Consider the following 14,717-nt stretch of genomic DNA (forward strand, 5'->3'; position numbering starts at 1 on the left):
AGTTTTCAGCTCTCCACACCCATCCCCACAACCCCAAGCTCCTCCAAATCCTGAAACGCACTCTGCTGTCACCACCTCAGATACAGCCAGCCCTGGCATTAGGCGTCCAAATAGGCATCACTGCACAGAGCYGGAAAACTGGGGGAGGCTCAGTCCCATTGTGGGGGAACAGTATGCACAGGCAGGCCCAAGTACAGCCTAGATCCGCAGGAACAAGCAGGCTGAATCATTAATACACACACACACAACCAAGCAGAGCCAGCTGTGCTGCCCACCATATTTAATGCTCACCACCCACATGCAGGACAAACCCCTGCCACAAGCAAGGCCAGGGCAGAACTTCCATCGGCTTCACTGAGGTAAGGGTTTCACCCTCCGGCTTTGCTGTGCTGTGGCAGGGAGATGGGCAGAGCCCATGGCACAGAGGAAGTCCAGTGAAAGTGGAGATGGGTGAACTCCTTAGGAGAATTTAAGTTCCTCAGAGCAGTGAGTTCAGCACAGAGAAAACCAGCAGAGCCCATTACACTGCTGAACATGGGAACCCTGCTGCCATTTCCCTAAAAACTGAGCTGGAGAAACCAGCCATACCAGCTCCAGGCTGACACTGATGCTGCTGCCTTGTCAGATCAAGTTAGTAGCCTTCATCTGCCCAAGTGATCTCATAGTCTGGATACTTGGCTTTCAGCTTCTCTGTAGTCACGGAGTGATTTGCTCGCCCAAAGCCCTGGAAGAGGAGAGAGAATTCAAAAGTAAAGGAGATGTGGTGACCACCTGTACAGGAACTTAACGAACCCTTGGAGACAGCTCAAGGCAATTAGATGCTCTGCAAGGAGACTACGGCAGTGAAAGTAACTATCTATCCTGTATCTATGAAAGATGAATTGGATTCAATCAATACCTAGGCAGCAGAGCATCCAGGCAGTGGGTACAGTGCCAACGCGTCCCACCGTCCCAGAACCATCCTGAGGGGGACCAGAGCTGGGAAAACCAGAACTGATCTAACACTCGGGGCACACAGACATACCTCCTATGGCCTTCATCTGGAGCCCCTCAAGAACCCAGTCAAAACTTTAGCCGTGGCACAGGAGAGAAGGAAAGCAGAGACAGACACAGGAAGGAGACCAAGCTTTCTCTGGCCAGGGTGGGCCTGGTTCGGCGCCAAGGAGGTGCAGGAGGCAGTGTGGTTCCTGCAAACGCTCCCAGACCTGCTGCGCCTTGGCAACGCTCACGTGCCCACAGCACATCAGGCATTCAGCTGCAGTCTCTGCGTTTCCACTCAGCACACTCGTCTTCAGGAAAACGCTGTGTCATTTTAACCACGAACAAGCAGCACAACCAGCACAGATATTTGTACAGCTCTGACTCCTGCCATCAAGAAGGAGGAGCAGCTATGTCTGCAGAAGGTCCCTTGATACTGACGCACCTGTGTTCAGGCCAAGGATGGACCCAGCTGTACCCAAAAAGTCACAGTGGGCTATGACTGCCTCTGAGAGACGCACAAGGCTTGGGGGATAGCTGGTTGCTCACCTGCGTGACAATTCCAGCCTCTCAGCTAGACACATATATGCTAGACACCAGCATTTTCACTGTATCACAGTAAGATCATGTAGAGATTACGTTTACAGGTGTCACACAGGAAAAGAATATGCTAGTGCTGCACTTAGCTGGCAAAGCAAAGAGAACGTATCCCCTTCCAGCTGCTGCAAATCCCCTTGCCCCCCTCCTTCAACAAGAGCTCTTCCTTTACCACGGAGTATCCGTAAACATGGATCTTCTTCTCCTCTCTCTGGTGAGAGATCCTGCCGCCTCCCAAGCACTCGCAGTCGTATCCCTGCTTCTCGAGCTCTGACGCCGTCTTGTCGTATATATCAGCTGAGGAGAAATGTGGGTCAGGGCAGTCCTGGCTGCTCTCCACACGGATGCCCACAAGACACCCCCATGGGCAGAACAGGGCTCGTGTGCACTGTGGGGGTAAAGAGTCAAGGGAACRCTTTCAACAACACTGGCTCTTTGGTGGCCACAGGCACTAGGCTGGTCCTGCTGCAGCAGCGCTTTCTCCGGCACTTGGCATTTATAAATCCAAATTTAAGGAAATGCCTTAGCACTTGCTGTTTCTAAGAGGGTCCCAATTCAGCCCGCTTGGTACTTTTTCCTCAGCTCCCTCTGCGCTGAGTCACAGCACACGGACAGGAGCCGCGCACCTGGCACACCGTGGGCTGCTCTCCGGGGAGGGGGCTGCAGCGCTGGGGGCCGCTGTGCCCAACCAGCCCCTCGGGGGGTCACCCCGGCTGCGGCGAGCCCTCACCTCCCAGGCAGCTGGAGGCTCTGGGGCCGGGCGCCGGGGTGGCCCCAGGGCCGGCTCCTCTCCCCACCGCAGCGGCGGGCAGAGAAGGGGCCGCGGGCCGGCACCGGGCGCCCGGGCGTGCCGAGCCAGGAGCCCGCGCGGCTGCGGGAGGCGCCCGGGTGCCGCGGGGCTGGTGCCCCCGCGCCAGCCGCCAGGAGCGGGGAGCGCCCCGAGCCCCGCGCCCCCGCCCGCAGCTGCCCAGAGCCGCCCGGGGCCCCCCGCCCCGCCGAGGCCTCCCCACGGGGAGCCCCGAGGAACCCTCCGAGCCGAGCCCCCCCGCCGGGACCTCCACAACCGCCGCCCGCGCCACCCCCAGGGAACCGGGGGCCTCCCACAGGCCCCGCCCCGGGCCGGGCCCTGCCGAGCCGCCCCACGGCAACGCCCCTCACCGTGGTACTCGGCCCAGCCGTAGCCCCGCACGATGTCCTTCCCGTTCCCGTTCCCGGCCGCGGCCCCGCCGCCGGCGGCGTGCACGCGCACCAGCACGTACTTAAAGACGCCGCCGGCGTCGATGTCCACGTCGGCCACGCGCGCCAGCGCCGCCGCCGCCACCGCCATGCTGCCGCCGCAGCCCCGTTCGCCCCGGCCCGCCCCATCCGGGGCTGCCCCGCCGCCAACCAACCAGCGCCCGCGGCCCGGGCAGGTGCCGCCAATCAGGACAGCGCCTTAAAGGGGAAGGGTGTTTTTCGCCGGCAGGGGAGGGAGGGCGGATGTTTAAAGGGCCATACGTGGGGCTGGGGCGGGTGTCCCGCAGCGCAGGGGCCGGGAGGGGCCCGCAGCCCTACGAGCAGGCCTCGCCGGCCCTTTGCGCCCACCGCCCTGGTGCCGGGGTAGCCCGGGGCCCTGAAGGGCGCGGGGCACCTTGGCGGGTCCCGCAGGCCACGGACAGGCACGGCCTTGACACCGGCTGGGGCGTYGCTGCCGTCCGTCGCCATCCCGCTCGTCCCCTGCGTCGCCCGTCTGAGGTCCCCTGGGATTCGGGCTCTTGCTCCCAGCGGGAGGCCGCGCTGCTGCCGCCGGCAGGGCCAGCCCGGCTCGGCAGGCCCTCGTGGCGGCCAAGGACCGGCTGCTGCCGCCCCTCTCGCTGCCCTCCCGCCTGCCCGCTGCAGCCGTCCCTCCCCTCGGCCTGCCGGGGTTGCGGCAGCCCCCTTCCTCATCAGCCCCCTTCCTCATCTGCTCGTGAGCCTTTTGGGGGGGGGGTCCAGCCCCGAAAGGTAGCTCTGCCCCTCTTCCTCGAGCACCTCCCAGCAGGAAAAGGAGATGCGGGAGGCAGGGCAGTACATTCAAGTTATACTTTATGGTTATTCCAAAGAAATAGATCTCTTGTTATAAGTATATCTCGTTAAACTGTGCCACGGGACACCAGCAGGAATTATACAATGAAACGTGGTAAAATACAGACCTAGTTCTGCTCTGCACGAGAGGAGATGTGGCGCCCAACTCTTCAGTATTATGCATCATAAAAAAAGGAAATAAATAGAACATGCATGTATCAAAGAACTCCGTCCTAGTTCAGAAAAATCCTCCCGGGAGCCTAGCCATGAAGATGCAGTTTCAGTCTTTTAATTTATTCCTTGTTGTGTTCAGCTGGAAGAAGAAATGGAGAAACCAGGCTACAGTTGAAAGGATCCATCACTACTTTGATGCCTTGAAGTCAGAGGACCCGCTCGGATCTCAGCCGTGACGTAGGATTAAAGCACATGGAGGACCCCAGCGGTACAAAGGGGCACTGGCCAGGAGCAGGCTGGAGGTGTTGCCAGCTTCGTCCCCAGCCGTGGCAGGAGAAGTCACAGTTTGGGGAGCAACTGGGTACAGCAGAGACAAGAGCTGCCCCTTGGTCACGGGCGTGAGGCAGGAAACCCTGCCAGCTCAGACGCTGAGGATATCACCAAGACACTCAGCAGCGTCCTGGGCACGAGGGCAGTGCTCATGTCAGCACCGCCGCTGGCGATGGGCCCGCCACCCCGTGCTGCCAGCAGGCCCAGAAACCCTGCGGCCAGGTCTGAGACAAGTGTGCAGGGTGCGCATAGGTGCCAGCCAAAATCCCCAATCTGGGAGCCATCTACTGAGCAGGATGTGGTGGCTCCCCTGCAGCGATGATGGATGCCCACACATGGCCCCCTCCTCGCTACCTCCCGTCTGGCAGCAGCACCGGACCCCTGCGCCAGGCTGCCCACATCTGGTACRGGGACACAACTGTGGCCTGGTGTCAAAGCCTGGGAAGTGTCACCTACTTGTGTCACCTCCCTCCTGCCATGCCCCCTCCACCGAGACCCACATCCCCTCTGTCCCCTCTACCCGAGACCTGATTCGCAGGCTCCTGTGGCCCATGAAGGCTGCAAGCTGCCAGCTCGCAGCAGAATCAGCGATGCTGGCACCAAGGGCACGTACAGCTCCATGCACTGGCCCCCACCAGTGTGGTTCATGCACAGAGCCCAGCCCGCCTACAGGCAGTGAAACTGGGCACAACCCTGGGGCAACGCTCCCCCTCCCTGAAAAAGCCATGCAGAGCAGCTGGTAGCCCTCCATTTTTCCAAGGCGCAGGAAGCACCCAGGACGAATTGTGGCCAGTAAAATCAAAGTGCCAGTGGGCAGGGTGGAGGCAGAAGAGGGGGGAAACACCCTCTGAGGCAGGAACTCGGTACCAGCTTCTTGGCAGCAAGGGAAATCTGCTCTGTGGCCCTGCCCTGACTCTCCCCCACAGTTCTGCCTGCTCTGCCGGCGCTGCTGCAAGGCAGTGTCGGGAAGGATATTGCTTATTGCTAGCACTAAGCAAGCAGGACTATCTCTGCTGCTGGCCCTGCAGAGATAGGCTGCYGATGGCATTCCCAAGTGGTGAAACTGAGGCATCGAGCTCTTACAGGATTTGTCCAAAGGGATGAGACCCCCTCATGTCTCCCACCCTGCCCTGTGAGTGTTGGCACTGTCCCTTCCCCAAGGCAAAGGGAAGCAGGGGCAGGGCATGGGTGGCCCCTTCCCCTCCCAGGTACTGCCATCATCTGGGGCTTTGCAGAGCCCCTGTTCCACTGGGGCCATGCCAGGCCTGGGAGGGCTCRAGGCTGCCAGCCCAGGCCTGTTACAACCCTGCAGGAAGGTGAAGGGGCACTTGGTCCCTGTCTGGCTGCAGAATTGGGATCGTGGCAGGGATCAGCGGGATGAAGGTGGGGGGTGATTGTGCAGCCTGCTCCCCAGGGCCCTGCTGAGAAGGGATCAGATGAAGCCCTGATGCCCTTCTTGTCCCCTGACATGTCCCTGCCTTCCGTCCTGATCCAGCAGCAAGCTGTGGGCAGGAGGCAAGGACATTGGGGCTGAGAAACAGGCAGGGCATCCAAAAGCGGGGCTGGGCAGCAAGGGGTGGGGGTGGTCCCCACAGCTTCTCCTGGMCCAAATCTCACAGCAGCTGCCCCTGCTGCCCTCTGGTTCCAGGGCAATTGCCCCACGTGTGGGAGGAGGAAAACTCTGCAAGGGAGGAAGGGGCAGTCCTGCTCCAGCTCATGCCATGTCCTTGCAGGCTGCTGGGGTCCCAGSCCATGCTGGAGTTTGGGGGGCTTTCCCTCAGGGACCCTGCAGAAAAGCTGCTCGCTGCCTGGAGGGGCACAGCGGCACATGGGGAGCGAGATGAGGGGGATCTTCTCCGTGCTCCAGGGCAGCGCTTGGCCCCTGCTGGTGACAGCTTGGGAGCACGGCATCCCGACCTGGCCAGTGCCCAGCTCCAAGCTCTGGGGCAGATGTCAGAGCCTCCCCCAAGCCAAGGGAAGTGCCACAGCTGGCAGCATTTCATTGGGATGCTGGGGCTGCTCTTGCAAAAATGTGTCAGTCGTGGAAACCTTAGAGCAGCTGGGAAAGGGGGCAATGCCCAGCTGCAGTGCTCCCAAGGGAGCTGAGAGTGGGAGCGCTGAACGACCGCGCAACCCTGGGGAGGACAGAGCCCGGGGCTGGCACAGAGCTGGGCATTGCCGTAGAGTGGCCCTGTATGAACAGTGAGGACCTGCTGCAGAGAGAGCAGGGGTTTGGGATCACCCCACATCGCCCCCCCCCGCCACCCTGGATCCTACAGCGTGCCCAGGGATGGGAGCACATGCAGGTGTGCTGATATCACTGGGCAGAGCTGGCAGGCTAGGAGCCATGTCCCCCTCCCCGTCGTGGGGCACCCAAGCCCTGCTGGGACTGTAGAGATCTCTCAGAGCGAGCGCAAGTGCCAGACAGCCCTTGGCAGAGGTGGGGGGCTGGCAGACACCCAGCTTGCTCTGCAGAGGGGCAGATGTGGGCRTGGCAGTGGGGACGAGCATCCTTTCCAGGTGCCTCCATGCCAGGCTGGAGGTCCCCTGACCCATACCACCTCTGGGAGCTCATTGCTTCACTGAAACTGTGTCGTGGCACCAGCTTTTGTCCCTTGCCCTGTCCCCTCCTGCAGCAAGGGCCGCTGCCACCTCTCTTCCCCAGTATCTGCTCAGGCATCCCCTGAAACATGGCCCTGCCACAACTGGTTTGGTATGCAGCATCCCCCACTGCTCTCCCCCTGCGCTGCCCGCAGTGCCCACGCAGCCCCAGTGCCACGTGTGCTGAAATGCAGTAGGCTCCTCAACAGCCCTGCGTCTGCTCACTGCCCTCCTCTGGCACCCCTGGGACCAGGCCTGGCTCGGCACCCTGTGCTGGGCACAGCAGGGGCCACAGCACTGGTGTCGTACCCTGCACCTGGGTTAACACGCAGGCCTGCGTCCAAGGGACCCACACAGCCTCTGCCGAGCATCCAGGGACCATATAAAGTACCATGTGTCCAAAGACCTTATAGATTCTAGCTGCCACCCGAAGGGTATCTTATAGGGTCCCTGCCGCACCAACAGATCATATAGTAACRTGCTCAGGACGCCAAGATGCTCTAGGAACAGAGCCCCTATGTCACCCAGAAACTATATAGGGCCCCTGCCAGGTACCCAGAGACCATACAGGGCTACAGGCAACACCCACAGGCTTTGTACAGCCTCAGCAGCACTGCAACGCTCCACGGGTGCCCTCCTGGCCTAGGTGCCACCAAAGATGCCCCTGGGACCTGCTGTGGGCTACATCCCAGAAGGGCTGTGCTGAGTCCCTGGGGGCAGGCAGTAATGTGTGGGCAGCCACAGAGGTGCCAAATGCTTGCTCTGGCCATGCTTGCGTAGAGGTAGCCGTGTTGTCTAGTGRTTAGGGGCAGGGATGAGGCTGGGGCAGGGCCCTGGCGTGCCCCGCACCCTGGCCAAGTGCTGGCTCAGCCAGAGTGGGCTCTGGGGAGACTCACCCAGATGCTGACTGGTGGCCGCCAATGACCCATCCTCTATGACAGACCTCAGCCTGTGGTCCCACCACCCCACGTGCCTCCTCCAGTCCAGCTAGGGCCCAGGATCCCAGAAGCTCTGGATCCAGCCCACTACAGCAAATGCTGGCAACCCACAATGCCCAGCCTCCATGGATCCCTCCATGGCAGCATCCTTCCCTCGCGCTCCCCCAGCACTGGCACCAAGAGGCATCGCAGAGAGCAAGAGGGCTATCCAGCCCTACTGCATCAGCGTGCCCACAATAAAACACGTATCTACAAAGGGGAATAAATAGGGGGCCATCGGGAGGTGGCCCTGGGGCCCCGTTCACATGATGTCATCCAGGAGATTGGGGCTGGCCACCCAGTCAAGGGTGCGGGGCTCCGAGGCAGCCATGATCATGCACATGAACTGCTTGCCTGTCCTCTTGTCGATGGGGTAGATGGTGGTGGGGGTGAAGCGCTTGTTGCTCTCCACAAAGTCGCAGAGCTGCTCGTAGATCTTGGGGAACTCATGGCGCAGGAAGACGCCRCGGATGCGCAGCTCCCGCTGGATGTTGATGAAGCAGACCTCCCGTGCCTTGCGCCCTTCCTCACCCTCCTTGTCGATGTCTGCTGTGCCAGGTGGCGGGGTCAGGATCAAGGTCTCCATGTCCCGCTCCTTCTTCAAGATCTTCTTCTCGGGGCTGGATGAGGCTAAGGCCACCTTGGCATATTTCCTGACTGTTGGCACCTGGATCTTCGGAGATGGCCTCTCTGGCACTTTTTGGGCAACAGCCACAGTTACATTCAAGAGGAAACATTCATCAGGGTCGTACTGGTTGCCAGTCTCCCGCAGCTCCCGGGCATATTCCCCTAGGTTATCCGAGTAGCTCTCCAGCTCCCGCAGAGACAGGTATGTGGGGGACATCAGCAAGCTCTCCAAGCCAAACTGGAGGAAGTTCTCTGCTGAGCCCGAGTTAGGGAAGCCCAAGAAGAGCACACCCCGTCCCCGGGAGAGGTAACCCACCTTGGCGATGCGCGAGAAGGCCTTGTGCACCTCAGTGTTCTCCCGGCAGAACTGTAACACGTGGCGGCAGATGCTGCCAACGCGCCCATAGACACAGCTCTCCTTGTGTGTGTCCCAGTCCTCGCGGCGGCAGTTTCGGGAGCAGTAGTAAGTGTAGCAGCTGTGGCAGGACTTGAAGTAGAGGCAGGCGTTGAACATGGTCTCTGTCCGCCGGCACTTGGCATTCGAGCACATCATCATGTCGTCCTCCTCAGCGCTCAGGTCTGGAGAGCAGTTGTCCAGGTGCTTCTCAAAGCTGTTGCTGGAGACAGACGTGGGCAGCCCGTGGCTGCCTCGCTCACGGCGAGGGTCAGTGCAGAAGGAGCTGGGGCCTGGCTGCTCCTTCATGGGCCGGTTTCCCTCGGGTGTGCAGGCAGGGGCCTTCCTGGSCTCTGCTTTCCTGGGGTGCCCCGGGGCGCTGCTGTTGATGAGCTTTTTGAGCTGGTCAGCGATGCTGTCTCTGTCACCGGCGCGGTGGCTGGGTGCTGGCTTGTAGTCAATGACCAGGTCAGTGATGAGCTCGTCCAGCTGCTCCAGGCTGCGCTGGCGGGTCGGATTGCTTTGGGCACTTTCTTTGGTGACAGGGTCTGGGTGGTAGGGCACAGAGTAAGGGCAGTTGCCCTCCCGCCCTGAGTCCAGCACRTCCCAGCTGGCTGAGCGTCTCTCGCTCTTGCCGAGGCCATTGGCGCGGATGTCATTGTCGGTGATGGTGATCTCCGGCGTGACGTACCAGGAGCGGCCCATGGGGTAGCGGCCGCCATCTGCATGCACCCTCTCGATGATGGAGTTCTCCGAGAGGGACAGGGCAGCGTAGCGCTTGGGCGAGCTGGACAGGTTGATCACCACCGGCTGCCGCCGGTCGTCGGGGGATAAGGCACGTTGCTGATCCTGGGCCAGCAGGTTCTCGTAGCTGCGCCCGCGGAGCAGGGGGTCCTCCCGGCGGACAAGGGGCGTCAGGATGTTGTCCCAGGATTTGGAGTAGTGTTGGCTCTCCCTGCCCAGCCGCGCGGGGTTTGTGCTGTAGCTGGCGTGCCAGGAGGAGAGCATGGCCTCGCGCCCAGGTGGCTGTGGGGTGAACCGTGACACCTGCAAGGTTTGGTAGGGCAGCGTGCTCCGCTCGGGGCAGTACCAGTCGCTGAAGTGCAAGGGCTGGGTGCTGCGGGGAAGGGGGCATGTCCGCGAAACGGCCTCCCGCTCGCGGTACTTCCCATAATCCTCAGCGTAGAAGACCCTGGCGGAAGAGCCGAGGGCAGGGTATGTCCTGGTGTCCTCGCTGTACAGCGTTTTCATGGGAGTGCCGCGGGGGGCGTAGAAGCGAGGGTCGTTGCCGTAGAAAGCGTGGGCAGGGGGCTCCTGGATGGGGTAGCTCCGTGCCTCCTCTACATACACCGTCCGGGGCGGGACGGTGTGGACGTTCACTTTGGTTGGCTCCTCTGGGTAAAAGTGCTGCGGGGGGCCATGGCGCCGGGGGTAAGGGTAGCTCGCGTAGCCGGAGCTCTTGAGGGGCATGGCTGGGCTGGGGCACCGCACGGGCTCCTCGGTGTAGAAGTACTTGGTGGGGACGCTGGGGGCAGCGAAGGTCATGCAGCCCCTCTCGGGGTACTCCCTGTAGTCGCGTGAGGAGGGCACCGGCACCGTCTGGTACGCCAGCCCCCGGTGGTCCGCCTCATAGTACTCGCCGGGGTAGGGCAGGAGCGGGTGCTCGCCGCTGTACGAGTCACTGGGCGTGGGCGTGCGCGACACGGACACCTGCCTGCTGCCCGGCACCGCCAGGCCGCGGGCCACGCCGGGCGCTCGGGGCCAGCCCGCCGGCTCCGGCCTGCTCTGCGCGGCCTTGAGGCTGTGCGCCGCGTGCACCAGCACCGCCTCGTCCGGCTTGATGTCCACCCGGCACTTGACGTGGGGGCTGGCGGCCACCTTGGCTGCGCCCGGCGCCTCCTCGAAGCAGTTGCTGCTGAYGCAGAGCGGCGAGATGCGGCTGGTGCTGCTCCGCTGCGGCTGCAGCTTGATGGGGTGCACTTCGTTCGCCAGCGGCCGCCGGGGCACGTAGCCGCCCTCGCGGCGTGGCGAGGGCTCGCTGCGGGCTGCCTCCCGCGATGCCCGCAGCGCCTCGCGCCCGCGCCGGGCCACCGGCGGCGACGCCGCCATGGTGATGGGCACCGGTGTGAAGGTGGTCTTCACCCGGGGAGCGCTCCTGGATCGGGCACGCCGCTTCGCCTCGCTGCGAGCTGGCGGCTCCTTGGGCCCTTCCTTCACCGCTGGTGGAGCCCTGCCGGTGTAACCGTCCAGCTTCGGCGGAGCTCGGCGCCCCGGCGCCGGCTCGGGGGTGCCCGGGTGCAGGCCGGGGCGCTCCATGACTGCGGGGGCGCCAAGCTGGTCGTCGAGCGACTCGAGGAAGTCGAAGCTCCTGCAGTGGCGCTTGTTGAAGGGCTGCGGATCACGGGGCAGGGACGAGGACATGAAGGCGTCACATCGTGCCAGGGGCTGGCAGACGATCGAATCCTGGGGGGCTGTGGAAGCCACCTTTATGTCTTGGTACACTGTAGACACCAGTATGTCAGGTGGGTCGGTTCGTGTCATCTTAAAAGTGACTCCTCTCGCCAGCTCCCCTTCAGAGTGCCTCAGAGGAAGGCAGCCGGCCCTGCAAGAGAACAGAGAAGGGGCCTCAATCCCAGCCGGGCCCGGCAGGGACCTCCGGGGAGCTGTGAAGACGCAGGATAAAACCCGATGCCTCTTGGCTCAGGGAGGTTTTCTGACAACTCTTCCGAGCTGGGGGGMTTAGGGGAGTCTCAGCTTCCACGGGTGCTTTTGTGAGTCTGATCCTAGCTAGAGAAAAGCTGAAAAGTGCAATTCTGACAGGCTCAAAATCCAGAGTGCAAATGAAGACAACCAAATCAGAGGGTGCCTGCAGGCCTGCTGGGCACCCACACAGGTGACAGGGCAGCGGAGAGTGTGGCCATCTCTACACCGGGGAGAGGAATCTGCAACCGTGGCGCCCCAGCGGGCTCTTGGTCCCCAGAACCAGGACGTGGGGCTTGGGCAGAGCCAGGGTCACTTTGGAGAGACCCAAGAACAGGCTCTGTCCTGATTTTGGGAGGCTGCAGGGATCCCCAGTGGTGTCACAGGCAGCTCTAAACAGGGTGGGGGGAACTCAGCAAGGGGATTTTTTTCGTTAAGGGATGGGGAAATTGTGCCTGGCACCCTGCTGTGACCATTGGAGCAGCCGTGGGGCCTCCTGGGACCACAGGTGTCCTCATCTCAGCGTACTCTGTGCAACAGCCGCACAATGCCGAGCATCATGGGGCATGCAGACAGCTGGGGAGCATCGCTCAGCAAAGGGGGGGCCGTGGATGCCCATCGCCATGGCCATGAAACCCATGCAGCCCTGGAGACAGAGTGACAATCCCATGCCAGAGGAACTGGAGCTGTGCCCCTTCCCCGTGGCAGATGCACGGTCTGGGAACACCTCTCTGGGGTGGCATTGGTCTTGCTTGCTTGTGGCCGCATTGCTCCCTGGGGCCCATCCAGACCGGCACGGCCTAACCAGAGGGGCGCTGTGACTGATGCCCCAAACCCRTGCAAGACCTCCTCCATCGCTTCCCCGCTGCCCATGTCTCAGAGCAGACCAAGCCCTTGGGCCACCCCAAGGCACGTCAGGATTAACCGTTAGCTGGGGGCCTGCAGCACCCTGGTGCCAGAAGAGCTCTGCTCACTCCGCACCCTCCAGCTTTGCCTTCTCCTGTGTCCCAGGTGGTCCTGCAGCCAGGGGACACATCTCACGTGGTGTATCGGGGGTGGGAGAGCAAGAGGGACTGGATGCAGGATGGGAGAGGGGCCGTGTTTATGCACCCCCCCCCCCCCAAGACAGACTCACGGGTAAGGGGGAAGATGATTGCCAGGCTCAGAAAAACTGCATCGGCAGCAGGAGCTGGGCAAGCTGTCCGGCTCCTTTCCCTGCCATGAGGGAGGCTGGCACACGGCAGCCCATGCCCACGGGCAACCCTGGGGCCCACAGCAGTGCCCAGCTGGGGGTGCGTACAGGCTCCCCCACACACGCGTGTGCAGACACAGCACGCCTGCTGCGCCGAGCACCCCACCCCCCGCTCCAGGGACGCTACTCTGCAGCCCGCACAGGTGGCCGGGGTGCCCGAACCCCCGGCTGTACAGCTCCATTCCCACTCGCGTGATGCATCTGTGACAAAGGCAGGCATCAGCACGATCCAGGGGTCCTCAAGCTGATACAGGGAGAAGACAAGGTAGTTTGCTCAAAGGATCGGGTGGGCTTYGGCCTGCTGATACTGGCTGGGTACCATAATCTGCCCAGGGCACGTGTACAACTAGCTTTTCTCATGCTGGGCGATACCCAGCCTGCTTTAAGTTTCATAAGATCCTAAGGATAATTTTCTTGGCTACCTGGCCAAGAGGCCCAAGAGCACAGGGGCGAGAGCTGGTTATTTCATAAATCAATAAAGGTGCGGGACGAAAGCCATCAAAATGCATTTCACTTTAAACAGAAGCAGAGGACCACAGGGAATGCGTTTGAGGGAGAAAAGGAACAGACTTTATTCAGCAAGAAGCAGTATCGACTACACGAAGGAGGCAGGGGGGTCTTTTTCACTTGTAGCTTCTGTTTCCAACTCTTTACCTTGATAAAGACCTGTCTGGTACTGAAGCTGGGAGGGGACAGACCACGCAGATCAGGATGAAGCTGGTGGGGCTGGGGGGAAGCAGCACCAGGGGATCTGTATCCTGGGAAGGGACTGGGGCATCCAGCGACCGGGAAGAGCTTACTGCCAGTCTGGAAAAGGCCAGGAGCTGCCTTTTGGGGTGCAGCGCCTTTGGGTGCACACATGCCCCCAGCTACCTCCAGCATGGAGACAGTCCAGAGCATCTGGTGAAGCCAGAGCCTCGTGACCTGCATTGGAAACCTGTCACCAGGGATGCTGGAGGTTTTTTTGGGAAACCAGGCAGGCTGCAGGGGCCACACTGGGCTCCATACTGGGAGTCTGCTGGGAGGAGATGGGAATCCAGTGGGAACTGGGTGCTGGAGGAGGCAGGTTTGGCCTTGCAGTGGCTGAGCAGGAAGGGCTCTGCTGGGATACATGCATTTGATCGTGCTGGGCTGGAGTTGGGAGGACTTGGGGCCTGGGGAGGTGAGCATCCCACGCCGGGTTAGATGCAGTCTCCTTCCCAAAACAGTGGTGCTGAGGCCAAGGGGGAAGCCCATCCCCATGGCAGCTGGACAGTTTGCAGGCAGACAATCATGCTTTGGCCCGTGGTCCGAAGATCCTACCTGGTCCGGCGGCAGCAGGGACAGGGTGGGCAGGCAGAGCTGGCAGAGGGCCTTGCAGTGGCTCCATTCCAGCACTGCAAAATAGAAGAGGCACATGAGGAATCCCAGAAACCCCAGTCCACATGGGCAGGCGACTTGGTACCAGTGTCACCATGCCAAAGCCACCTGGGGCACTGTAACTCCAGCATGGGATGCTTGAGCAAAGGCCACGGCAGGGGGGGGTGGCACCACGCTGCTGTCACCTGAGCTGTGGCCAGGAAGACCTTGGATTGGGGTCAAATGCCCCTGGGAGGTTCCTGCAATGACATCCAACCCCAACCTTGCTTAGCCAAACTGCACCCAAGCCCAGCTAGGCCACCGTGCGCACCCCCGAGCACATGGGCACCCTTGTCACACACACAGCCGCATGGGTGGGGCACGTCCATCCTCCCTATCCCCATCCCTCTGCAAGCCGCCCTGGAGGGCTGCACGAGGCCGGGGCAGCGAGGGAACCCGCTGCCCGGGGAGCGACGGCTCCGCCGCGGCGCTGGCATTCCCAGCGCTGCGTAGGGTTGCCATGGTTTCTCCGAACTATTCCTTCTCGGTGCGGAGTGGCGTGGGTGCGGGGGACGTGGGGGAGGCTGGTGCTGGAGCGCTGCGGGGGCTCCCGGGCGGGAGCTGGGGTTTTGCAGCAGAGCAGGGGGAGCACCCGCACCTCCGCTGCGCATCAGGGAGGAGACGGCCCTGCCGAGGCCACCCTTCG

General features: G+C 61.9%; 2 protein-coding genes across 2 annotated transcripts; both read right to left on the reverse strand.

Annotated features, from left to right (window-relative positions):
• Positions 1-263: 263 nt before the first annotated feature.
• Positions 264-2,923, reverse strand: PHPT1 (phosphohistidine phosphatase 1). Its single transcript, XM_026073374.1, has 3 exons — positions 2,734-2,923; positions 1,748-1,872; positions 264-724 (listed from the first exon to the last, which is right to left on the reverse strand). The coding sequence occupies exons 1-3, from the start codon at positions 2,900-2,902 to the stop codon at positions 632-634; spliced, it is 387 nt and encodes a 128-aa protein (XP_025929159.1). The 5' UTR covers positions 2,903-2,923; the 3' UTR covers positions 264-631.
• A 5,039-nt stretch (positions 2,924-7,962) lies between these two features.
• AJM1 (apical junction component 1 homolog) lies at positions 7,963-11,262 on the reverse strand. The gene has a single exon (XM_026073386.1). The coding sequence runs from the start codon at positions 11,260-11,262 to the stop codon at positions 7,963-7,965; it is 3,300 nt and encodes a 1,099-aa protein (XP_025929171.1).
• Positions 11,263-14,717: the final 3,455 nt, after the last annotated feature.

The sequence above is a fragment of the Apteryx rowi genome, unplaced genomic scaffold (genome assembly GCF_003343035.1).
Source record: "Apteryx rowi isolate R43461 unplaced genomic scaffold, aptRow1 scaffold_367, whole genome shotgun sequence".
NCBI lineage: Eukaryota > Metazoa > Chordata > Aves > Apterygiformes > Apterygidae > Apteryx > Apteryx rowi.

Excerpts from the sequence above, each read along its gene's own strand:
- PHPT1 (XM_026073374.1), bottom strand. The coding sequence starts at position 2,902 with ATGGCGGTGGCGGCGGCGGCGCTGGCGCGCGTGGCCGACGTGGACATC. Across the intron at positions 1,873-2,733 it reads CGGCTGGGCCGAGTACCACG|CTGATATATACGACAAGACG; the intron begins GTGAGGGGCGTT and ends ATTTCTCCTCAG. Across the intron at positions 725-1,747 it reads ATGTTTACGGATACTCCGTG|GGCTTTGGGCGAGCAAATCA; the intron begins GTAAAGGAAGAG and ends CTCCTCTTCCAG.